General features: G+C 52.2%; 1 protein-coding gene across 2 annotated transcripts in view; it reads left to right on the top strand.

Moving 5' to 3' along the window:
• The window catches only part of ARHGAP23 (Rho GTPase activating protein 23), a 71,029-nt gene extending 54,753 nt beyond the window's left edge, over nucleotides 1–16,276 (top strand). For both annotated transcript variants that reach the window (XM_039227795.1, XM_039227794.1), the window contains exons 20-24: nucleotides 334–459; nucleotides 6,487–6,528; nucleotides 7,085–7,181; nucleotides 9,276–9,307; nucleotides 13,842–16,276. In XM_039227795.1, the coding sequence (XP_039083726.1) occupies nucleotides 334–459; nucleotides 6,487–6,528; nucleotides 7,085–7,181; nucleotides 9,276–9,307; nucleotides 13,842–14,876 (1,332 nt within the window). In that variant the 3' untranslated portion in view covers nucleotides 14,877–16,276. The remainder of the gene's footprint in view (nucleotides 1–333; nucleotides 460–6,486; nucleotides 6,529–7,084; nucleotides 7,182–9,275; nucleotides 9,308–13,841) is intronic.
• Nucleotides 16,277–23,795: the final 7,519 nt, after the last annotated feature.

Raw genomic sequence — 23,795 nt, 5'->3', positions numbered from 1 at the left:
TGAATGGAGCTATAGAAATTCTCCCAGTTTTAAAATACCCTTAGAACTGCCAGCAGGTCCTTGTTCTGGCATCTCTCACTGTTAGCACAGCATGGGTGAGCAGGTCGGGCACTGCCCTTGGCTGCCCGGCCTGGGGATGAACGAGGCTGAAATCTGGCCTGTGCTCTACTTACCAGACATTTCCATGCCCAGCAAGGAGGTGTCCATCCCCTAAACCAGGCATAGCTCTGGATGGGCCTTGGGCCTGGGGGGCCCAGGGTGAGGGAGGCCTGGGGGACTGGAGGTCAGAGCTCATGGGGTGTTGATGCTGACCTGCCTTCCTCTCTTGCCCAGATGGAGCCCAGGAACCTGGCCCTGGTCTTCGGGCCGACGCTGGTGAGGACGTCGGAGGACAACATGGCGGACATGGTGACCCACATGCCTGATCGCTATAAGATCGTGGAGACGCTGATCCAGCACGTAAGCAGCCACCCCGGGCTGAGGCCCTGTCCCCCTGGGCATCTCACTCCTGCTCGCCTGGGCAGATGCGCTTAGTGGAGGAGGAAGCAGCTTCAGCAAATGCTCCTGGGATGGCAAATGCCCTTCAGAAGTGATGGGCTGCGTTTCCAGACCAAACAGGAATGGATCTTAGAATCCCTGTCTTTCTAGGATGTTTCTAGGAGAGTCAGGAAGCCCCGGAACTTCTAAGATGTGTGAGGGTCAGAGGGCAGAGGAAGGTCAGGGAAAGTGCTGCTGGGTTGGACAGCCAAGGGGGGAGTGCAGGGGCACATTCAGAAGGGGGCCCCAGGAGAAGCATCCTGGTAGAAACAGGCAGACAGGTGTAGGGAGCTGGGGCAGAGCTGTGCCTTGGCGGCCCCACTGAGGCTTGGGGGAGCAGATGATGCCCGGGGAGGGGAGGTAGATGAGGCAGGTGGAGCAAGGGCTGAGGCAGGAGGCTGCGCTTGTCCTCCGCGTGTCTTGGGCTGGTCTCCCCCCTTCTCAGGGCTTCCTGGAGACACCAAAAGCCCTGTGGTGTCTGTGAGGATTCTGGTTATTGTTCGTGATGGGATGAGTACCTAGAGCGGCCAGCAGAGGGCGCAGGAGGCCTTGGTCCTCTGGAGCCAAACTCAGGGCGTCACTGCCCCCTTCTGGGGCACTGAGGGATGTTTTTATAAATCGTAAGCTTTCAAGAAAAAAAAAATCATAGATTTCCCATTTCCAAATCTGCTTGTGGATAGAACCAGACCCCCTCCTGCCAGGAGAAATAAGATTGGCAGCTGGCCAGGGGAATGGGGTCCTCAGCTTCTGCAGCCTCACAGACACTTTAGGGAAGGGAAACCGGGTCATGTGATTCCCATTTTACAGATGAGGAAACCGGTGCTCAGAGAAGTAAAGTGACTTGCTCAAAGTCACAGCTAATAACGAGGCAGCCCCAGGATTGTAAGCCAGCTTTGTCTGACCAAAGTTTGTGCTCTCCTCTGCCCCTACTGGGAGGCCAGACTCCTGGGTCCATCCTAGAGCTGGCGTGGCTGGCCAGGGTCAGTGAAGTGAGGCAATGGGGTAGACTTTGGTCATGCTGACTGGCCTTGCCCGCAAGGTTGCCGGGCAGGCTCAGGGACCCTGACGAGGCCTTAGTCTGGGAAATCTCCCTTGGAAAAGTTCAGCTCCCCAATCTAACAGGTAGCCCCTGGAGCCCCTGAGTGTGTGCTTTGGGAGGGTGCTGGTGTGGAAGAAAGGGAGACGGGCCCCATGGCTCCTGGAGAAGTCCCCAGAAGCCTGAGGCCTGTGGTCAGTTGGGATGTCAGGAATAGCAGTCTTCAGGGAGAAGGGAAGCCCAAAGTGTGTCCACTTACCTTCTCCTTGACCCCCAAGAGGGAGTCTCCAGCCAATGGCAGCCCCTCTTCTGGGTAGGGTGCTGGTGGCGGGGGCGGGGGGGACATATCTGTCTTCTTCACAGGAGTACTCTCAGCGTCCAGCCTAGTGCCTGGCACGTAGGGAACACTCCGAGTTTAATGAATGAATCAATCAATCAATCAATCAATTGCTCTTGAGGTTATACCATTCAGGGCTTTCCCACCCAGGGATTCATTCCCGGGAACTAACTGAGCCGGCGACTCTCCGTTTGCCGCCTCATTGGCACTTGAACATAACCAGCCTGGACAGTTGTCAAGGGAAGGAGCTACCGCCGTGCAGTCCCCTCGAGTCCACCCACCCAAGTTTGCCAGCGTCTGATCACGAGATTGTACAGCCACGGACTGGGGTAGTCACAAGCCTAGGCGGTATTGGACTCTGGCAGAGACTTCTCTAACTCTGGCCCTGAGCCCCTGGCCAGTTAGTGGATGGTTGAAGGTCGGGGGTGGTTTTGCGGCCATCACCTGGCCTCCCTGTCTGGCGCTCCTGGCAGAACTCTTGGACAGCAGAGCTGGGAGGGGCCTTAAGGCCCCCAGACCCGTCCTTGCATCGTTCGGAGGGTGAAAAGTGATGTGTGAAGAGGGTCACTCAGCACCATCGCGGCAGAATGGAGGTGGGCAGGCCCAGGTGTCACCAATCAGCTCGCACCCACGTTTACTAAGTCAGCTGAAACCCAAAGGCCATGTCAGGGGATTTGTTCAAACGTGATTCTCACGCTGTGTGCACTGGGGTTTCTCAGCCTTAGCACTAGTGACCTCTGGGGCCAGGTGATTCTTTGTGGGGGGGGGGCTGTCCTGTGTATCGCAGGATGGTTAGCAACATCGCTGGGTCATCCCTCCAGTGTGACAGCTGAAGGTGTCTGCAAACTTCGCCAAATGCCCCCGGGGGGCGGGGGTGGGGGTGGCAGCGTCCCCATGGTTGAGAACCACTGAGGTAGCACCTGGACTCCAGAGCCAACCTGCCTGAAGTTCAACTCTGGCTCTGCTCCTTACATGCTGTGTGGCCTTGAATAAGGCACTTGCCCTCTTTGTGCCTCAGTTTCCTCATCTGTAAAGTGGAGATAATAATGCTTACCTGGGGTGCTTGGGTGTCTCAGTCAGTTAGGTGTCTGACTTTGGCTCAGGTCATGATCTCACAGTTCGTGGATTCGAGCCCCGCATCCAGGCTCTGTGCTGACAGCTAGCTTAGAGCCTGGAACCTGCTTCGGATTCTGTGTCTCCCTCTCTCTCTGACCCTCCCCTGCTCACGCTGTCACTCTCTCAGAAATAAATAAAAACATTTGAAAAAAAATAATAATAATGCTTACCCTTACATATTGTGAAGGTTACATGAGTTAATGTCTAAGAAGAACTTAAAACGCCACTTAGCAGGTAAGAAGTGTTGTGTGAATGAGCAGCCACCGTGATCGGCCGCGTCGGCATTATTCTGTGCCCGGTGCTCAGACGTGGAGGGGACTTGAACCCAGGCCCTGCTCTGAAGGAGCAGTGCCCCAGTGAAGATGTCATTTCTTCATTCTCTGGGCTACGGCCAGAAGGCCCATGGAAGGACCTAACCCTGCCCCAGGTGTAGGGCTGGGAGCGTTGTCAGGGGCGAATTTAGCCAGTCAGAGAAGGGAGAAAGCATTCCAGGCACAGGGAATTTGAGAAAGAGAGAAAGTACAAGTAGGGGAGGGACAGAGAGAGGTGGAGAGGGAGAATCCCAAGTAAACTCCATGCTGTCAGTGCAGAGACCGACTCGGGACACGAACCCATGAACCGTGAGGTCATGACCTGACCAGAGGTCAAGAGTCAGATGTTTAACTGACCGAGCCACCCAGACCCTCCTGGATCATAGGGGAGATCCATTTTCAGTTTTTTTGAGGAACCTCCATGCCAGTTTCCATAGTGGCTGTGCCAATTTACATTCCCACCAACAGTGTGTGAGGGTTCCCTTTTCCCCCACATCCTCATCAACATCTTATAACAGCCATAGAGGATTTCGTTTTCCTTCTCACCACAATTTCAGAAGTAGGTACTCCTGTTATGCCCATTTTACAGATTAGTAAAGAGACTCGGGGAAGTCATTTCCCTGAGGTGAACTTGAGCCCAAGAAGACCGACTTTTGATTTTGCATTATTTCTTATCCTTCCTTCTCTTTCTTGTTTCTCTCTTGTGCCGCTTATTAGTTAATAATGTGCCCGATTGTGATGAATAACTGAGGTTCATGGCACATGGTCATGATCAACCTGCAAGTCTCCTTGTTACCCCTTCATTCTTGACCCCACTTTACCCGCGCCATAATTTCCCACGTTGACTGATGAATACGTATCCTTTCAATCCACATTCCCTGTCTTATTGTATTTATTTATTCTTAAACAAACAGTATTTTTTAAAAGTAACCTCTCTGCCCAATGTGGGGCTCAAACTCATGAGCCCTAGATCGAATCGCATACTCTACCGGCTGAGCCAGCCAGGCGCTACTAATATTCTATGTGTTTTAACTTTCAATCAGTGAGCTTAGGTCATTGATTCTAACTTCTGTGTTATTAAGACCTATCTCTGCCATCTTAAGTGTCATTTTTTTGTTTATCCCATTTTGATTTTACTTCTTTTCCATCTGTCCGACCTTGCTTTGGCTGGATTGATTTTTGTTTTTTTGATACGAAAATTACATAATTTCGGGGTGCCTGGGTGGCTAGTGGGTTAAGCATCCAGCTCCTTCTCAGCTCAAGTCATGATCTCACAGTTCGTGAGTTAAAGCCCTGAGTCAGGCTCTGTGCTTTCAGCGTGTGGAGCCTGCTTGGGATTCTGTCTCTCCCTCTCTCTGCCCCTCCCACACTCTCTCTTGCTCTCTCAAAATAAATTTTAAAAAATTACACAATTTATAAAGCCCATCCTGTGTTTAATTATACAGTTATAATAGCCTATACTTTTGTTTCACTTTCACTGATAATCTCTAAAGCTCATCAATATCCATTGTCTTCCCTCCACCACATCTAAAAGCGAAGTGCCTTAGCGTACTCTCACCTATCACCAGTTTCTCCTCTGTGTTCGAAATCCACGGTGTCATGGATGTACTTTGTGTGTGTTCGTATATGCATATGAGTATCCTTGCTTGGGTTGATGGACGTGCATCCTTACCTCTCAGAGCTTGTCATTCCACCCTGGAGTCATTTCTTTCTTCTTCTTCTTTTTTTAAGTTTTTTTTTTTTTTTTAAATATTGATTCATTTTTGAGAGAGAGAGAGAGACAGAATGGGAGTGGGGGAGGGGCAGAGAGAGAGGGAGACACAGAATCTGAAGCAGGTTCCAGGCTCTGAGCTGTCAGCACAGAGCCCGACGCAGGGTTCGAACCCATGAACCACGAGATCATGACCTGAGCCGAAGTTGGGCGCTCAACCAACCGAACCACCCAGGTGCCCCTGGAGTCGTTTCTTTATGTGCTCATATACACAGTTAAGAGAGTCTTTGTGCAGCAAGCTTTCTGATGTCTTCGAGTAGTTTTAGTTCACACCCAACTGAGAGTTTAGCAGGGTATAAAATCCTAGGCTCAAAATCCCTGTGTTCTTAGTCCAGCAATACAGGAAAATATTATTTACCTTCTTGCATCTGTTGCTGCCGAAAGTTCTAGTTACAGCTAATACTTGCTCGTTTGTAAGCAACCTGTTTCTGTTTTTCAGAAAACTTTTAGGATTTTATCTTCAAGATTCTTACATTTCACAACACATACTTAAGAGCGGGGTTTTGGGGCGCCTGGGTGGCTTAGTCGGTTAAGCGTCCGACTTTTGCTTAGGTCATGATCTCACGGTTCGTGGGTTCGGGCCCCGCGTTGGGCTCTGTGCTGACAGCCAGCTCAGAGCCTGGAGCCTGTTTCAGTCTGTGACTCCCTCTCTCTCTGACCCTCCCCTGCTCACGCTGTCTCTCTTTCTCTCTCTCCTAGAAGTAAATTTTAAAAACATTAAAAAAAAAAAAAGCAGGGTTTTTACTTTATTTTCTAGCCTGTTTGGCATTTGTGTGAAAACCCTTGCCTGCCTGCCCCTCAGGGAACCTCTAACATTTCCTCCTGGCACTTCCTTTTTCTGGCTGGGGGAGGGAGTGCCACCCCAGTGGCTAGTGTGGTGCCCGGGGCTGGTGAGGGGTACACAGCTCTGGCTGCGGCAACAGATGGGGGCCTTCTCTCTGCAGTGGACCCAGCCTGCACTAGATGGCGCTGCTGTCCCCGCTTCTGGCTTGCGGTTGGGCGTGAGCCCCAGAGATGTGTTCTGGACAATGTCTAGTGAAAAACAGGCGGAGAGGCTCTCCCTGAGCCGGCCCTCCATCAATCCTCAGCCCTTCCCATTCCAGGCTGCATTTCCCTCCCACACTGGGGTCCATCCTTTTCTCTCCCCAAGGGTTCCTCAGAGTCTGTGGGGCTGGGTCCTGGGGCCCATCCACCTCCCTTGGGAACATCTAGTGACCAGGCCAGCCTGGGGGCTGTTGAGAAGGCCCTTCTCCTGCCCCCATTCCATATGGCGTCTGAGTGGAGTCCCCTGGACTGTGCAGCTCCGGAGCCTGTGCCTCCATCTTCCCTCAGCCCCTTCCCACGCTGAGTTCACCACTTCCTTTTGTCTCCTCTGCAGTCAGACTGGTTCTTCAGCGATGACGAGGACAAGGGAGAGAGAGTAAGTGCTGCAGGGGGAGGGCGAGGTGGGTCTGGTCTGAGGTGGGCCTGGAGGGGGCAGGCAGTAAGACTCAACCAGGGGAAGGTTCCTGCCCTTGGGGCTTCCCAGTCTGATGGAGGAAACATAAGCTCTCTTCTCAGGAGCCTTCAATCTAATGGGAGACGCAATCCTTGCCTTCATGAGCCGCCAGTCTTGGGGGGGGAGGTATCAGCCTTACCCTAAGGGAACTGAGTCCAGAAGCAAAGGCAGACCCCACCCTCCAGTCTTATGTGGAGGCTATAGGTCTTAGGAAGATCAGTCTGATGGTGGAGACACAGCTCCTGCCTTTAGCTGAGGAGCAGTTCTGGCCTTTGGGGTTCAGTCAAGGTGTTGGAGAAGGCACAGAACAGTCTATTGGGGAACGTATAGGACCTGCCTTCAAGAGTGATGAGAGAGACAGTTGGTGAGCCCCAATCTGATGGAGGAGTCATGAGTCCTGCCTCAGGTTACCCCGTTTTGCGGGATCCACAGTCTAGCCATCTGAGGGCACACTGGCTGACCCTCCTCCTGTTTGCAGACCCCTGTGGATGACAAGGAGCCTCAATCAGTGCCCAACATTGAGTACCTCCTGCCTAACATTGGCAGGACAGTGCCCCCTGGTGACCCAGGTTCAGGTGAGTGCAGGGACTTGGGTAGGGGTGGGAGCGGGGGGTGGGATTCACATTCCCAAGGGTCCCAGATGCCCGGCCAGAGGCCCAACTTCCCTGCTCTGCCCCCGCAGGGCCCTTCCCTGCCCCCACCACGGAGCCCCGGGCTCTGGCGGGACCTGCACCCCTTTGGGGAGGTCTGGCTTGCCTATGGGCCCGCCTCCTTGTCTGCTGAGCTGCCCCTCCCCCGGGCTGGGTAGGGGCTTTGTTCGCCCTCCTTCACTGGTTTCCTTCCTGAGCTTTTTATTTCTCATGGGCTGTGTCCTTCTGGGCAGGTACCTCTTTTTAATTTTTCTTCCTTTTCTCCTTGCACCCCTCCGCCCTCCTCTCTCTTCTCCCTGTGCTCTCCTCCCGCCTCTTCTCCCCTTCCCCTCCTCCAGCGGACCTGTTGGAGATTTAAAGGGTACAGTGTGGCATTTGCGGCCTCGGTCACTAACAGTGGCGGGTGATTATAAGAAGGCTGGGCAGGCCCGAGGGGCAGGTAGAAAGGTCCCGGGCTGTGAGCACCTCTCCCTTGACATACCGGCTACCCACGCTTGTTAGCAACTCACCCCCACCCCAGCCCTCCCGTCTGAAAGCCCCTTCTCAGAAGGAAGGAGGCATTTGTCGGAGCTGGATCCTACCCCCTTGCCGGGAAGTCTGGGCACCCCATGGCTGCCCCCTCAGCCCCACCCCAGTGCCCAGACTCTGGGCTATTCTCTGCCCTGAACCCGGTCACTTCTAGTTACCTGGACAGCAGGAGGCCTGGCTGGTAGGGGGACCCTGCCTGTCTGTACACCAGTGATGTCACCCTTAGAAGCCTCTAACTGTGGCTCCTGCCTTGGTTGGCTCCGAGGGCGGACTTGTCCTGCTTCTGAAACCAGAGCCCCTGGTCACTCAGCCCCTAAGTCCTGTTTCGGGGCCGTGGACACTTATAGCAGAGTAGCCCAGAACAGCACCCCCTTGGCTCCGGGCACTGACTTCCCCCGCCCTGTGGGTGAGCCACCCTTAGTATTCTGACTGCCCCTGTCTCCGACAGAGGCATAGCACAACACCCCTAGTGGCAATGGGCAGGCTGAGGAGGGAGCCAGAGGACAAGGTGGGTGGGGATGGAAGAGAGGAGCCCCCCGTTTCTTCTAATCACCTGCTGCCACTCCCCTGCCTCATGTGTGTCACTGTGTGGTCGGCCATCTGCTCCTCTCACTGTGTGCAGGGGAGGGCTGGGGAGGAGGACTCACTTGCTTGCCAGAGTGTGGATTAACCGTGCCTGCCCACTGCCCCCGTCAGACCCCGGGGGGTCCTTAGATCAGCCCATTCCCTCCCCAGTCCTGGAGAAGACACAGCCAGGATTTGGGGTGATCACCCCAATGATCTTTAAGAGTGGGACCCAAGTCCCACTGATGTCATGATTTTACTCTTCTTCGTAACTCCGGTAATAAACAGGGCCTTGCCCCATAAGGCAGATTGATGTGGAGCCTGAGGGTGGAGCCTATCGAGGCCCTAATCACCAGCCCACTCTGCCTCCTGGGTCCCACCCACTCGGTGTCTGCCCCTCTACTCCATCATTCACAGGGTCCCTCTTCTTTCTCCTGTTCTGGAAGTGGGAGGGGGGTGGTGGTGAGGGTAGATGTAGGGCATCCACATGTCTATGCACCGTGTGGTCTCCATTTCTCCAGAGCATCTGTGATTTGCTGTGTTTCATTGTGGTTTCTGTGGATTGCACCTGACATTTGGCATTTTCTCCCTAGTGCTTCAGAGGAACAGGGACGGGAGGGGAGGGGAGAGGAGCTAGGCCCAAAGAGAAGCCCTCCTTGCCCTTGACCCTGGCAAATGAGGCTCTTAGGACTGGCAGCCTTATGTCACTTCCTGCCTCGAAAGGAAGTGGTGACTGCCATCAGTATCTGCTCCATCCTTGTCCCACGGCAAATGACATTAGAAACCCATCACATTCCCAGGACCTGGGGAGAGCTCAGGTGTCTGACCTCCCTGGTGTCTGCAGCCTCCAGGGAGAGGGAATTGTGTTCGCAAGGCAGCCTTCTCCTGCCCCAAGTTAACTTTCATTTGTATTTCTCTCACCGACAGATTCCACCACCTGCAGTTCAGCCAAGTCCAAGGTAAGTGCCAAAGCAATTCTGAAGGCTTTATCCCTGTTTAAGCCATCTCGCTTTTTGATTTTGGTCAAGGGAATTGGGAAGAGTGCCCCCAGACACTGAGGAAGTTGCTGGTCACTGGGGAGGAAGGTAGGAGGTACTGTGTGTATGAGGTAAGGGGAGAAGTTGCTCACCTTGGCCGTACTGAGTGAGGCATCTCGTGGAACAGAAGGATCCGGCTTGGGAGTTAGGTGGCCAGGGGGGCAGTGTTCCCAGTGGTTAGAAGCACACAGGCCGCACGCCTGGGTGGCTCAGTCGGTTAAGTGTCCGACTCTTGATTTCAGCTCAAGTCATGATCTCACGGTTCATGTGATCAAGGCCCGTGTTGGGTTCCACGCTGACAACATGGAGTCTGCTTGGGTGTCTCTCTGTCTTCATCTCTCTCTCTCTCTGCCCCTCCCCCTCCTCTCTAAGAATAAATTATTTAAAAATTAAAAAAAGAAAAAGGCAGCGCAGACAGTCCTGGGTCTAAGTCCTGGCTCCACCACTAAAGCTTCAGGATATCAGGCAAGTTGTTCAACCTTTTTCTTTAAAAAAAAATTTTTTTTAACATTTATTCATTTTTGAGAGACAGAGCATGAGCAGGGGAGGGGCAGAGGGGTGGGGGGACACAGAATCCGAAGCAGGCTCCAGGCTCTGAGCTGTCAGCACAAAGCCCGACGTGGGGCTCAAACCCATGGACCGGACCGTGAGATCATGACCTGAGCCGAAGTCAGACGCTCAACCGACTGAGCCACCCAGGAGCCCCTTGTTCAACCTTTTTCTGACCCTTGGCTTCCTCACCTGTCAATGATGCGTAATATTAATCCCGTTACAAATATGTGTGCTATAATTACTATTCTTCTTGGAGAGCCCATAGCAAGCAGAGCAGAAGGAAATCACAAAGATAAGAGGATAAAGCAATGAAATTGAAAACAGTTGAGAAAAGCAGTGAACCCAAAGCTGGTCTTTTTGAACCAGCTCTCACAGCCAGCCCTCTAGTCACCCTCCAGGGCTTGCCCTCTGACACAGAAGCTTTAGGTGAGGATGTAGAGCTTGATGGCCGAGGGGGTTTGTGTCTTAGTCAGATCTGGCTGCCGTAACAAAATGCCACAGACTGGATGGCTTGAACAACAGAAATTTATTTTCTCACAGTCCTTTATATTATTATTATTTTTTTAAATGTTTTATTTATTTCTAGGAGAGAGAGAGAGAGAGCGTGAGCAGGGGAGGGTCAGAGAGAGAGGGAGTCACAGACCGAACAGGCTCCAGGCTCCTAGCTGGCAGTCAGCACAGAGCCCGACGCGGGGCCCGAACCCATGAACCGCGAGATCATGACCTAAGTGAAAGTCGGACGCTTAACCGACTAAGCCACCCAGGCGCCCCTATATTATTATTATTATTATGTCTATATACTTTAGAGAGAGAGAGCAACAGAATATGAGCGGGAGAGGGGCAGAGAGAGGGAGACACAGAATCGGAGGCAGGCTCCAGGCTCTGAGCTGTCAGCATAGAGCTCAAGGCGGGGTTCGAACTTATGAATTGCGAAATTGTGTCCTGAGCCCAAGTCGGACGCTTAACCAACTGAGCCACTGGGGCACCCCATTTTCTCACGGTTCTTGGGGCTAGATGTCCAAGATCAAGGTGTCAGCACCGTCGGTTTCTGGTGAGAGCTCTTTCTGTCTTCTAGATGGCCGCCTTCTTGCTGTGTCCTCATATAGCAAAGAGAGGGAGATTGTAATAGTGCCCTTTTAATAATAGCACTAATGCCACCATAAGGGCATGGCCTCATTACCACCCAAAGGCCCCATCTCCAAATACTATCCCATTGCGGAGTAGGGCTTCAGCATATGAGTTTGGGGAGGGGGCACAAGTCTGTCCATAGCAGTGGGTGAAATCACTAAACTTTGGTGATTGAACTGGACACTCATTTCCGCCTGGGTCTCTAAGCACTGGCCAGGTCCCAGTGAGCCCAGTGCGCCGGACACATAGTGTGCCTGTGGGGACGGGGAGCTCACTCCATCGTAAGATGGCTGTGCCCGGGAGCAAGTTCATTATAGTGACCCGAACCTAGCTCCTTGTTCCTTCCACCCATCGCTCCTGCCAGCCCCCCGGTTTCCCGTAGCCTCTCCTGGTCCTTTATGTGGGTGTACTGATCTCTGCGTTCCGGGAAGTGACCATTGTGACCACTCTGCTTCTGCTAGCTGGGACGAGCAGATAATTTGATCAGAGGGTCCTAGTGGCCCCTCAAGCGCCTCGGAGAGCACTGGCCAGAAAAGAGAGTGGCACTGGCTGCTCTGGGCCTCGGGTTGGTCACAGCAGAACTGCCCTATGGCACAGCCCCAGGGATTGCCTTCTGGAGCCGGGCCGCGCTGACAGCCAAGGCCCCGGAGCTGCAGGCTTATGAATCCTGCCTCCCTGACATGCATCAGCTGTCTCAGAGCTAGCCGCTGTGAGAGAGGGTACATGGGATGCGGGGGCCACATGAGGCATCTCTGTGTCTTCACTCATTATCACACCGTGGCTGAAACAGGAACACCTGCGAGACGGGGTCACAGGGCAGGTCATTCCAGCCCAGCAGGGGGACTAGTTTCAGCCTGTGCTTCTGCGAGGCCTCCTGTGTTGAGGAGACTGCATTCACCCATTTGTCCATCCATTTAACATTTATGTATGCATGTATGTGATGGGGGGATGGGGGGGTTGGGTAGAGCGAGAGAGGGAAAGAGAGAATCCTAAGCAGGCTCTGTACTGTCCGTGCAGAGCCTGAAGCGGGGCTTGAACTCCTACATAGTGAGATCATGCCCTGAGCCGAAATCAAGAGTCGGACGCTCAACAGACTGAGCCACGCAGGCGCCCCCATTCACTTAACATTTACTGAGCCCCTGTTATGTGCCGGGCGCTGCACTAGGAGTCGTGGATACAAACACAAATGGGCCACAGGCCTTGCTGTCAAGGAACTCTGACCGTGCTACAGATGATGTGGAAACAGCTGTTCTGATGGGTGAAGAGCAGGTGTGGATGTGTTTTCAAAGGGCCATGGGAGGGCTGAGAGGTGGCTGTCCGGAGGACGCCGTATTTGAGCTGGGCCTGAGAAGAGGACTGAGAGCTGGTACATCACATAGGCGGGTGGGGGGAGGGGGCGGTGGTGGCTAAGGGCAAGTCGGTGTGGCAGGTGGGCATCGCCAGAGTGAAGGCTGTGTTGGGGCTGGGGTTAGGGTAAGGAGGGCATTAGGCTGGCAAAGCGGGTACCAGGTTGTGCGGGGCCCTGCGTCTGGGCTTCTTCCTGGTGGGGGTGGGGGGCCCTGCAGAATCAGGAGGCAATCACATTCCTGCCCTGCCTTAGAAGGACGGATTGCTCTAGAGAAGGAAGGACTAAGTAAGGCAAGGATGGAGGCAGGGAGTCAGGAGATGGCAGAAAGGCCCAGAAAAGGCAGAGCAAGGGCCTGGACAGAGGATGGTGGGGATGAGCTGACTTTGGGAGTCACAGCAGGAAAACTGAGAAGCAGGGGAGGAGGCGGCGATAGGGAACCACCTTAAGGTGGGGAACATGAATGCAGGTAGTTTGGGGCAGGCGCGGGGAGCACAGTGGAGTTGCAGATAGGTGAGTTTCAGGTGCCTGCAGACGCTTTGCTGGAGATGGATTTGCCGCTGGGAGAAGAGTTCTGGAGCTCAAGAGATAGTTTGGTGTTGGCCCATGGTGGGCAGCATGGGCTATGCTGGGGCATCAGGGCAGGGCAGGGTCAGAAAACACCCGCAGGATTTAGCAGTGACAGTGCGGCAGGAAGTTGCCCAGCCTGCGGGTTGGAAATCACAGTTTGGGAGGCGCCTTCAATCCAAACCATCAGATTGTTCAGAACCCTGTAGCCACTCCTGGCAGCAGAGCTGGCTGGACTGATGTGGGGTTGGGGGGACTGTGGGTGGGGGCACCGGTGGGGTGGCTGAAATGCCAGGCTTTGGGCTGTAGTGGGAAAGGGAAGCAAACTTGGGCCGGTTGCCCTGGAGAAGCCGATAGGTACCGCCTGGGTGGAAAGGCAGGTTTCCCAAGTGGGAGGGAGCGGAGATGCAGGGGACAGAAGCCAGTGTGGGAGGGAGGTCCCCGCCAGGCTCTGGTGGTTATAACCCGGGGTGGTACATATAAAATGGGTTCAAACTGTCAAGGGCAATCACTGTTGAGAGACTATTATCACCAGAGCTGTGTCTGCAAGGATTTATCCAGCTCTGGGCTTGGGAATGGAGTGGAAGTTGGGACGGAGGTGAGGGACCAGACTGAAGCTCAGGGGAAAGAGCCCCGAGTCTGGGCTGAGAGCAGAGAGGGGGCTGCGGGATTGAGGGGAACCGCGCCTGGCCGGGTAATGACGCTCCCGCTGGGACAGCCATCAGGGAGGAAGGGCTTAGGATGCCGACGGGTGGGGCGGGCGGGGGTGGGAGGCGGGGGACTCAGGGCCGGACTGGGACGTGTCGCGGCCCGGGTGCCACGGTGAGGGGGCGCCTCCTGCATACTGACCTGTCTTCCGCGCAGGGCTCGTGGGCCCCCAAGAAGGAGCCGTATGCCCGGGAGATGCTGGCGATCTCCTTCATCTCGGCGGTCAACCGCAAGCGGAAGAAGCGGCGGGAGGCGCGGGGGCTGGGCAGCAGCACCGACGACGACTCGGAGCAGGAGGCGCACAAGCCCGAGGCGGGGGCGCCGGCGCCGGGGGCGCGGGACCGGCCGGAGGGGCCGCCGCCGGGCGCCGCCGCCCCCGAGGCTCCGGGGCGCTTCAGCCCCCCTGCGGCGCCGGACGAGCGGCCGGCCGCGGACACGCGCTCCATCGTCTCGGGCTACTCCACCCTGTCCACCATGGACCGCAGCGTGTGCTCGGGCGCCGGGGGCCGGCGGCCGGGCGCGGGGGACGAGGCGGACGATGAGCGCAGCGAGCTGAGCCACGTGGAGACGGACACAGAGGCCGGCGCAGGGTCCGGGGGGCGCCCGGCACGCCGGCCCTCCTTCAGCTCGCACCGCCTCATGCCCTGCGACACGCTGGCGCGCCGCCGCCTGTCCCGCGGCCGCCCGGACGCCGAGGGCGCGGGCGCGGGGCGGGGCGGCTCCCGGGCTGCGGAGCCGCCGGGCTCCGCGTCGTCCAGCAGCCAGGAGTCGCTGCGCCCCCCGGCGGCCGCGATGGTGGCGGCGCTGGGATCGCGGCCGTCGCGCATCGAGGCGCTGCGGCTTCGCCTCCGCGGCACCGCCGACGACATGCTCGCCGTGCGGCTGCGGCGGCCGCTGTCGCCGGAGACGCGGCGACGCCGGAGCAGCTGGCGGCGCCACACGGTGGTGGTGCAGAGCCCGCTGACCGACCTCAACTTCAACGAGTGGAAGGAGGTGGGCGGGGGCGGCGCCCCGGAGCCCGTGGGGCCCCGGGCGCACAGCGACAACAAGGACTCGGGCCTCAGCAGCCTGGAGTCCACCAAGGCCCGGGCGCCGTCGTCCGCGGCCTCGCTGCCGCCCGGAGACCCGGGGGCCCTGCAGAGCCAGCCCCCGCGCCGCTCCGCCGCCTCCCGCCTCCACCAGTGTCTGTGACCAGCCTCCCCCCACCCCCGCCGGTCCCTCTCCTCCAGCCTTCTCTGGCTTGCACCCCTCTCCTCTTGCGCCCCACCCCCACCCCCGTGCATCTGGCGCTGCAGGCCGCGTCTCTAGTTTGTGTGCGGGATTGGGCTGCCCAGGCCAACGGGACAGGGAGCAGGAGTGGGAGGGAGGGGGCCCCCGGAGGTAAGAGGAAGGGGGAAGAGAGAGAGGGACAGGCTGCAGGAGCTCTGTGACAGAGTGGGCCCTTCTGTGTCTGCACTTAGAGACGCTCGTTGGCCTTGGGGTGTGGATAGGGAACCGCCCCCCTCCCTGAGTCTCGGACTAAAGGAAAGACCCGGGCTGATGCTGACTCTTCGCTGAGGCCAGTGCAGGGGGGTGGGGGGCGGGGTGATGTAGGGTCGTGGCGTGCGTGGGGGGAGGGGTATGTGTGCGAGCGTGCTAGTCACTGTCAGAAGGTGTCTCCAGTAGCAACTTCCGCCTCTCCTGCCCCTTGTTCCCGCACCTCCCCACATACAGCAGCCCCCCACCCCTCCCTCCGTGCATCCAGGGATCCTGCCCCTGCTGCTTGTCAGAGCCAGAGAAGCAAGTCAGGGCCACCCCACAGAGGCGGGACTGAGACTCTTACCAGGGTTATTCCTCTCACCAACTTTTGGCCAGCCTCTAAACCGCCCTCACTAAGCTTGTTGACCGTGGGAGCTGGCCGCCTGTCCCCCAGACAGTTTTGGGAGGGTCCAGGGTACCCCCATCTCCCTTGCCTCTCTCTTTGTTCTTCCAGCTGTGCCTGCTGCTTCCACAATTCAGGCACACAGACCCCCCACCTCCTTCCCTTTAGGAGGGGGCGTAGTAAATGTCCCTGGTGTCTCTCTTACACACACACACACACACACACACACACACACACACAGATTTATGGGGTCTGAGCTGGGCTGTTCCTTCAGGATGGGCGGGACCCAGCCCCCTCTTCTCCCCACAGGTTGTAAATAGACCTCAGACCACCAGCCCCCCCCACCCCCACGCCCGCACTTAACTGCAGGGAAGTCCAGGAGGGGCTGTGAACCCCACTGCCACGTCTATCAGTCCTCTTGTTTTATGCAAAGATTTGCTGTAAAGTAGATTTCTCTCTCCTCCCTCCCCCACTCTTTTACTGTAAATATTGTCTCTAAATGTGTAACATATTATAAAGAATTTATAAGGATTTTTAAAGATGTTTTGCTCATTTAAAAAAGTGTTGTAACAGTGTTGGATCAGCCTCTGGCCCCACGTGTGCATGTCTCCTTTCACTGTGTCCTTGACACACCTCTCTAGGCGACAACTAAGATTTCCTGCTTCTGAAAAGTCCTGTCTTAAAAGTATAGTCTATATCTTGGAAATAAATGGCCTTCCTGGAGGCACGAGTCAGTGGTGTCACTTGATTTGGAGGGAGGAAAGGGCCAGAGAGGGGCAGGGTTGGGGGGAGGGGCTAGCCCACAGAAGGAGGGCAGTGGGGACTGGACACAGTGGGGACTGGACCTGGTGGTGGCAGAGTGGAGGCAAACCTCTGCCTCCTGGGAGCTTCGTAGGTGTCCTTGGGGACTCGTCCTGGATCTTCGGAATGTTCCAGCAGTGCTGCCCAGCAGACGCTACTGATGGGCGCATCCTGGCTGGCTACCATCACAGGCTCTCCAGGTCCCCCCCGCCCCCGCAGTATCCCAAGAAGACAAGAATGGGCTTTGCCCATTGTCTTAGTCACATGTGTAATTTATAACATGCGATGGGTTTCTTTAAAAAAATCATTTTTAATTTTTAAAAATATTTTTATTTATTTCTGAGAGAGAGAGACAGCATGAGCAGGGGAGAGTCAGAGAGAGACACACAGAATCTGAAACAGCTAGCTGTCAGCACAGAGCCTGATGCGGGGCTCAAACCCACAAACTGTGAGATCATGACCTGAGCCGAAGTCGGACGCCCAACCTATTGAGCCACCCAGGCGTCCCCCCACAAAAATTTTTAATGTGTATTTTTTTTTTTTTTGAGAGAGAGTGACACAGAGTGTGAGTTGGGGAGGGGCAGAGAGAGAGAGAGAGGGAAACAATCTGAAGCAGGCTCCAGGTTCTGAGCTGTCAGCACAGAGCTGGACGCGGGGCTTGAACCCACAGACTATGAGATCATGACCTGAGCCAAAGTTGAATGTTTAACCGACTGAGCCACCCAGCCACCCCAAGGGGTGGGTATCCTTCATTGCCATAGTTCTGTAGTTGACCCTGCCAGCTTCCGGGGCACCTCTGATGAGCCTAGTACCTTGTAGGAAAAGCAGGTGATGTTCATCAAAGAGAACCACAGAGAGCCCTGGAGGTGGGTAGAGCATCACACTGCTCCTTCCTTTCTCTACCCAGCCCCCTGTTGTTTTTATTTGGCAAATGAGCCAACAGCTAGTGCTATGGGCTCACACCAGCTCCAAGGGCTTTACAAGTCCTGAGTCCTGCAACACTTTGGAGCTCTGTATCATTATTATCTCCATTTTATATATGAGGAAACTAAGGCCCAGAGACGTGACATGACCTGCCCAAGGTCACACAGCTAGTAAGTTGATGGAGCCAGAATCAACTGAAGCCCAGAGAAAAGACATAAGAATAAGGTCACCAGCCCACTGAGCCACCTTCTCCCTGCTGTAGCAGGCTTTCAATGAGAATGAATCCAAACCATGCGCTCTCCCAAAACAAAGATTCCTCCAGTAAAGAGAAACCATTTGTGGTTAGCAGGCTTCCTCTATAGAATATTCCAGGGGGCCCTGTAAGCTGCAAAGAAAGTACACTAGATGGTAATTTGAATGCACACAAAGAATAAAGAATACCAACAAGGGTAACTATGGAGATATTATGAAAGACAGTATAAGCATTTTTATTTGTAATGCTTTTCTTTTTCTTTAACTCTTTTTTTGTCTTTAAAAGGCAACTGCATAGAGGAGCCTGGCTGCCTTAGTCAGTAGAGCATCCAGCTCCTGATCTCAGGGTCATGAGTCTGAGCCCCGTGATGGGTGTAGAGATTACTTAAAAATAACTGTAAAAAAATTTTTTTAAAGACATTACTTAAAAATAAAATAAAATTTCAGGGGCACCTGACTGGCTCAGTCGGTAGAGCTCAGGGTTGTGGGTTCAAACTCCACTTTGGGCGTGGAGCCTACTTTAAAATAAAATAAAATCTCAAGCCTATTTTTTTTTTAATTTCAGAGCGAGAGAGACAGAGTGTGAGCAGGGGAGGGTGAGAGAGAGGAAGACACAGAATCTGAAACAGCTAGCTGTCAGCACAGAGCCCGACGTGGGGCTCGAACCCATGAACCGTGAGATCATGACCTGAGCCGAAGTCAGACGCTTAACTGACTGAGCCACCCAGGCACCCTCCATATTTTTTTAATGTGTGTTTTTTTTTTTTTTTTTTTTTTTTTGAGAGAGACAGACACAGAGTGTGAGCAGGGGTGGGTCAGAGAGAGAGACACACAGAATCTGAAACAGCTAGCTATCAGCACAGAGCCTGAGGCGGGGCTTGAACCCAGGAATTGTGAGATCATGACCTGAGCTGAAGTCAGCCGCTTAGCCAACTGAGCCACCCAGGTGACCCTCAAGCCTGTTTAAAAAATAAACAAAAGGCAGCTGCATAAAGCAATAATTACAAAACTATGTTGGCAGGCTTATAGCGTGTAGAGGTGAGATTTGTATGACAATATTAGTACAAAGGTGTGGGAGGGAATGGAGCTGTACTGAAGCAAAGCCTTTGTACACTACTAAAATTAACTTAGTATTTATCCAAACTATATTATTACTGTTTTTTAATGTTTAGTTTTGAGAGAGAGAGACAGAGTGCGAGCAGGGGAAGAACAGAGAGAGGGAGACACAGAATCCAAAGCAGCTCCAGGCTCTGAGCTGTCAGCACAGAGCCCGAAGCAGGGCTCAGACCCACGAACCGTGAGATCATGACCTGAGCCAAAGTCGGATGCCTAACCGACTGAGCCATCCAGGGGCCCCATTTTTTTTAGTAATCACTATACCCAATGTAGGGCTCAAACTCATGACCCCGAGATCAAGAGTCGCATGTTCTTCTGACTGAGCCAGCCAGGTGCCCCAAATCTGAACTATATTGTGTTAAATGAAGATGCTGCTAATTGTAATCCCCAAGGCAACCACTAAGAAAATAATTCAAAAAAATACTATAAATGAAACACAGGGAATTTAAAAGGTACACTAGAAATTATCTAAAGAAAAGAAGATAGGAATCAAGAAATAGAAGACAACAACAAAAAAACCTAAGAGACATGAAAGAAAATAGCAAAATGGCAGACATGAATCTTACCTTCTCAGTAATTATATTGAATTGCATTGGATGTAAATGGGGCAAATGGCCCAATCAAAGGCAGAGACTGGCAGAACAGACTGAAAAACATGATCGGCTTATGTGCTATTTGCTTTAGATTGAAAGACACGCACAAAAGTTTAAAATAACAAGGTGTCATGGTGAGTTATAAACAGAGCTAGAGTAGCTAGGCAAGTTTGCGCCAAAAGAGATATGAAGGGGACAAAAACTGTTACTCGAGACAGGAAGGAAATTTATAATGATAAAAGTGTTTAATATATCAAGAAGATAAAATGATTGTAAATACATATGCTTCTAACAACAAAATTTGGAGCAAAAAATGAACACAATTGAAGGGAAAGCAGTCAATTCAAAATAATTCTTGGAGACTTCGGTACCCACCTTCAATGACAGAACCGTTAGGCAAAAGATCAGTAAGGAAGTAAAATACTGGAACACTGCAAGCCAGTTAGACCTAACAGATCTATCTGAAGAAGACACCACCCAACAACAGCAGGATACACATTTTTTCTCAAGGGCACATAGAACATTCTTCAGGATAGACCATATGCTAGGGTATAAAACAAGCTTCGAGAAATTTAAGAGGATTGAAATCGCACGAAGTTTGTTCTCCAGCCACAATGGAATTAAATTAGGAATTAATAACAGTTGAAATGTTGGGAAATTCACAACTATGTAGAAATTTAAAAGTTCACTCCGAAATCAGTAGGTCCCAAAAGAAATCTCAGGAGAAACTAGAAATACCTTAAGATGGATGAAAGCAAAAGCAGAACATGTGTAGGTTTATGGGATGCAATCAAAGCAGTGCTTCAAGGGAAATTTATAGGTGTAAATGTGTATTAGAAAAGAAGAAAGAATTTCAAGTCGATATCCTAAACTTTCACGTTAAGAAACTAGAAAGAGGGGCGCCTTGGTGGCTCAGTCAGTTAAGCATCTGACGCTTGATTTCGGCTCAGGTGATGATCCCAGGGTCATGGGATCAAGACCCAAGTCAGGCTCTGCCCTGAATATGGAGCCTGCTTAGGATTCTCTCTCTCTCTCTCCCTCTGCCCCTCTCCCCTGCTTGCTCTCTCTCTCTCAAAATAAAAAATAAACTAGAAAGAGAAGAGCAAACTAAACCTAAAGCAAGCTAAAGGAAGAATATAATAAAGATAAGAGTGGAAATAAATGAAATCAAAAATAGAAAAAAAAGGAGAAAATCAATAAGACCACAAGTGGGTTCTTGGAAAAGGTCAAAAATTTGGCAAATATGTAGTTAAACTGACCAAGAAAAAAGAGAGAGAGAGAGAGAGAAGGAGCAAAATCTGTCAATTTTATCTTTTCTAAGAACCAACTTTTAGTTTTATTAATTTTATCATTTTAAATTAATTTTCTGTATTTTTCTGTTTTTGTTGTTCATGAAGGAAATGCAAATTATAACCACAGTGAGATACCACCTCACACCTACTAGGATGGCTTAAATCAAGAAACTAGAGAGGCGCTTGCGTGGCTTAGTCTGTTAAGTGTCCAACTTTGGCTCAAGTCATGATCTCACAGTTCATGAGTTTAAGCCCCACATTGGGCTCTCTGCTGTCAGCACAGCCATTTCGGATCCTCTGTCCCTCTTCTTGCTCTCTGCCCCTCCCCTGCTCATTTGCACGCGATCTCTCTCTCCCCCGCCCTCTCTCTCCCTCTCAAAAATAAATAGAAAAAAAAGAAAAAGAAAATAGAAAACAAGTGTTGGTGAGGATGTGGAGAAATAGGAACCCAGCTCGATTATTAGTGAGAATGTAAACTAACACAGCCGCTGTGGAAAATAGGTTGGCGGTTCCTCAAAACATTAAACACAGAAATACTATATGACGCAGCAATCCCACTCCTAGGCATCGCCCCCAAGAGAGATGAAAACATACGTCCACCCAGAAACTTGTACATGAATGTTTATAGCAGCATTATTCATACAGCACTACTATTCGGCCATAAAAGGGAACAAAGTCCTGATACATGTTACAACCTGGAGAAACCTTGAAAAAATTATACTGAGAGAAGCTGGACACAAAAGATCACAAATTATATGATTTCTTTCATATGATATATATTTAGAGCAAACACGCCCTAGGGACAGATTAGAGGTTACTAGGGAATGGGGTGGGGTGGGATGGGGAAAGATTGTTTGATAGGTATGGGTTGTTTTATGGGGTGATGAAAAAGTTTTGGAACTAGAGAGAGCTAGTGACTGCACAGCATTGTGAGTACACTGAATACTACTGAATTGTACACTTTAAAAAGATTGATTAGGGGCACCTGGGTAGCTCAGTCGGGTCTTGATTTTGGCTCCAGTCATGATCTCACAGTTCCTGAGAACAAGCCTTGTATCCGGCTCTGAGCTGACAGTGCAGAGCCTGCTTGGGATTCTCTCTCTCTGCCCCTCCTGTGTTCTCTCTCTCTCTCTCTCAAAATAAATAAATAAACTTAAATAAAATAAAACACCTAGGAATAAATTTAACAAAAGAAGTGCAGGGGCGCCTGGGTGGCTCAGTCGGTTGGACGTCCAACTTCGGCTTAGGTCATGATCTTGCAGTTCGTGGGTTCAAGCCCCGCGTCGGGCTCTGTGCTGACAGCCAGCTCAGGGTCTGGAGCCTGTTTCAGATTCTGTGTCTCCCTCTCTCTATGACCCTCCCCTGCTCACGCTCTCTCTCTCTCTCTCTCTCTCAGAAATAAATAAAAACATTTTTTTTAAAAGTGCAAAGTTTGTACCAAGATAACTACAAAATGTTACCGAAAGAAATGACCAGATCTAAATAAATGGAAAGCTATCCCATGTTTTGGAGGACTTAATGTTGTTATTAAGATGGCAACATTCCTTAAACTGAACTACAGAGTCAACATAATTCCAATTAAAATCCTGCCTTTTTGGCAGAAATTCATGAGGTGCCTGGGTGGCTCAGTCGGTTAAGCAGCCAACTTCAGCTAAGGTCATGATTTTGCAGTTTGTGGGTTCAAGCCTGATGTCAGGCTCTGGGCTGACAGCTTGGCCTGCTTCGGATCCTGTGTCTCCCTCTCTCTCTGCCCCTCCCCTGTTCACGCTCTGTCTCTCAAAAACAAATAAATGTTTAAAAAAAAATTGACAAGCTGATCCTAAAATTCCTATGGAAATGCAAGGGACCCAGAACAGCCAAACAGCCTCGAAGAAGAAAACAACATTGCAAGTTCCCAGTGTCAGAACTGACTACCAGTCAGAACAGAGCAGTGTGGGCATAAGCATAGACGTTTATTTCATGGGAAACATTTCTTTGGGAAAATTCCAAATCTATTTGGGTTGAACTAAGAGGAATTTGGATTGAACTTGTCATTCTGGCATGGGCCATGAGAAAGACCATGACAGTGACCTGAGCTGAATCAGAGAGTCTGGGGATTTTCAGAGATGTTTCTAGAACGGTGACCAGAGGTATGGCCTGGAGCTTCCCAGCAGGTGTCATTATGAGTAGTGTCCATCAGTCAGCATCAGTGTCAGGGAGCCTGTCATCTGCTGATGGGCTTGTGACTGCGAGCCCAAGGCCCCACAGGATAGATTGTGCTGTCACCCTGTGAGCTCTGGAATGCCTAAGCCACACAGAGATCAAAGAGGAAGAAACTGCCTGGGGACTCCAAGATGTGCAGACATCCAGGAAGAAGATGAGGGCGTCCCTGGGTTTCTGTAAAGCAGTCTCTTGTTTCTTACCAGGTAGAACCCGACTCAGAGGCCAGCCAGTCAAATCCCTGCTTTGCCCCATCAGCCTTCCCTATCAGTAAAATGGGGGTAATGATACCCACAGGCCGTGTTGTCAGGGTTAAAGAGACACTTAATGGAAGTGATAAGTATCGTAAAGCATTAAGAAAGTGTGACTATTCTGACTTCGGCTCAGGTCATGATCTCACTGTTCGTGGGTTCGAGCCCCACGTCGGGCTCCGTGCTGACAGCTCAGAGCCTGGAGCCTGCTTCAGTTTCTGCATCTCCCTCTCTCTCTGACCCACCCCTGCTCATACTGTCTCTCTCTCTCAGAAATAAATAAAACATTAAAAAATTAAAATTAAAACTAAAAAAAAGAAAGTGTGACTATTAGGAGGGAGAAGCCTTGGGTTTGAATTCTGGCTTCATCACTTCATAGCTACAAAGGTGCTGATACTCAGCCAGAGATTTGTTAGCTGGAGTCCGGGCTGGCATCACCTGCACTGCTAGATGGTTCTGCACTCACTCCTGCCCCTCACCTGCCATCTTTTCTTGGCACCACAGCCAGAGGTAACTTCTGAAGTAGTGTCAGGTCATGTCAATTTCTTACTTAAAAGCCTCTGGTCGGTTTCCGTGGCTGAGAAGAAATCCACCTTCCCTACCACATCCCACAGGATGCGGCTCCAAAGACGGGGTTTCTGCCCACTGCTCTGGCCTCATGGCCTGCACCCTTTCCCCTCCTCACTCTACTTAGGGTTCCATCCATGTTCCCGACCCCACAGATGACCTCCCACCTCAGGGCCTCCTGCCTGGGACACTTTGCCACCAGCTGCCGCATACCCAGTCATCATTTTTTGAATTATTATGTTTACATATTTATT

This window comes from Hyaena hyaena, unplaced genomic scaffold (assembly GCF_003009895.1).
Source record: "Hyaena hyaena isolate Hyena2069 unplaced genomic scaffold, ASM300989v1 scaffold_29, whole genome shotgun sequence".
Taxonomy (NCBI): domain Eukaryota; kingdom Metazoa; phylum Chordata; class Mammalia; order Carnivora; family Hyaenidae; genus Hyaena; species Hyaena hyaena.
The sequence above is the reverse complement of the archived record's forward strand: the minus strand, read 5'-3'. Positions and strand labels throughout refer to the sequence as shown.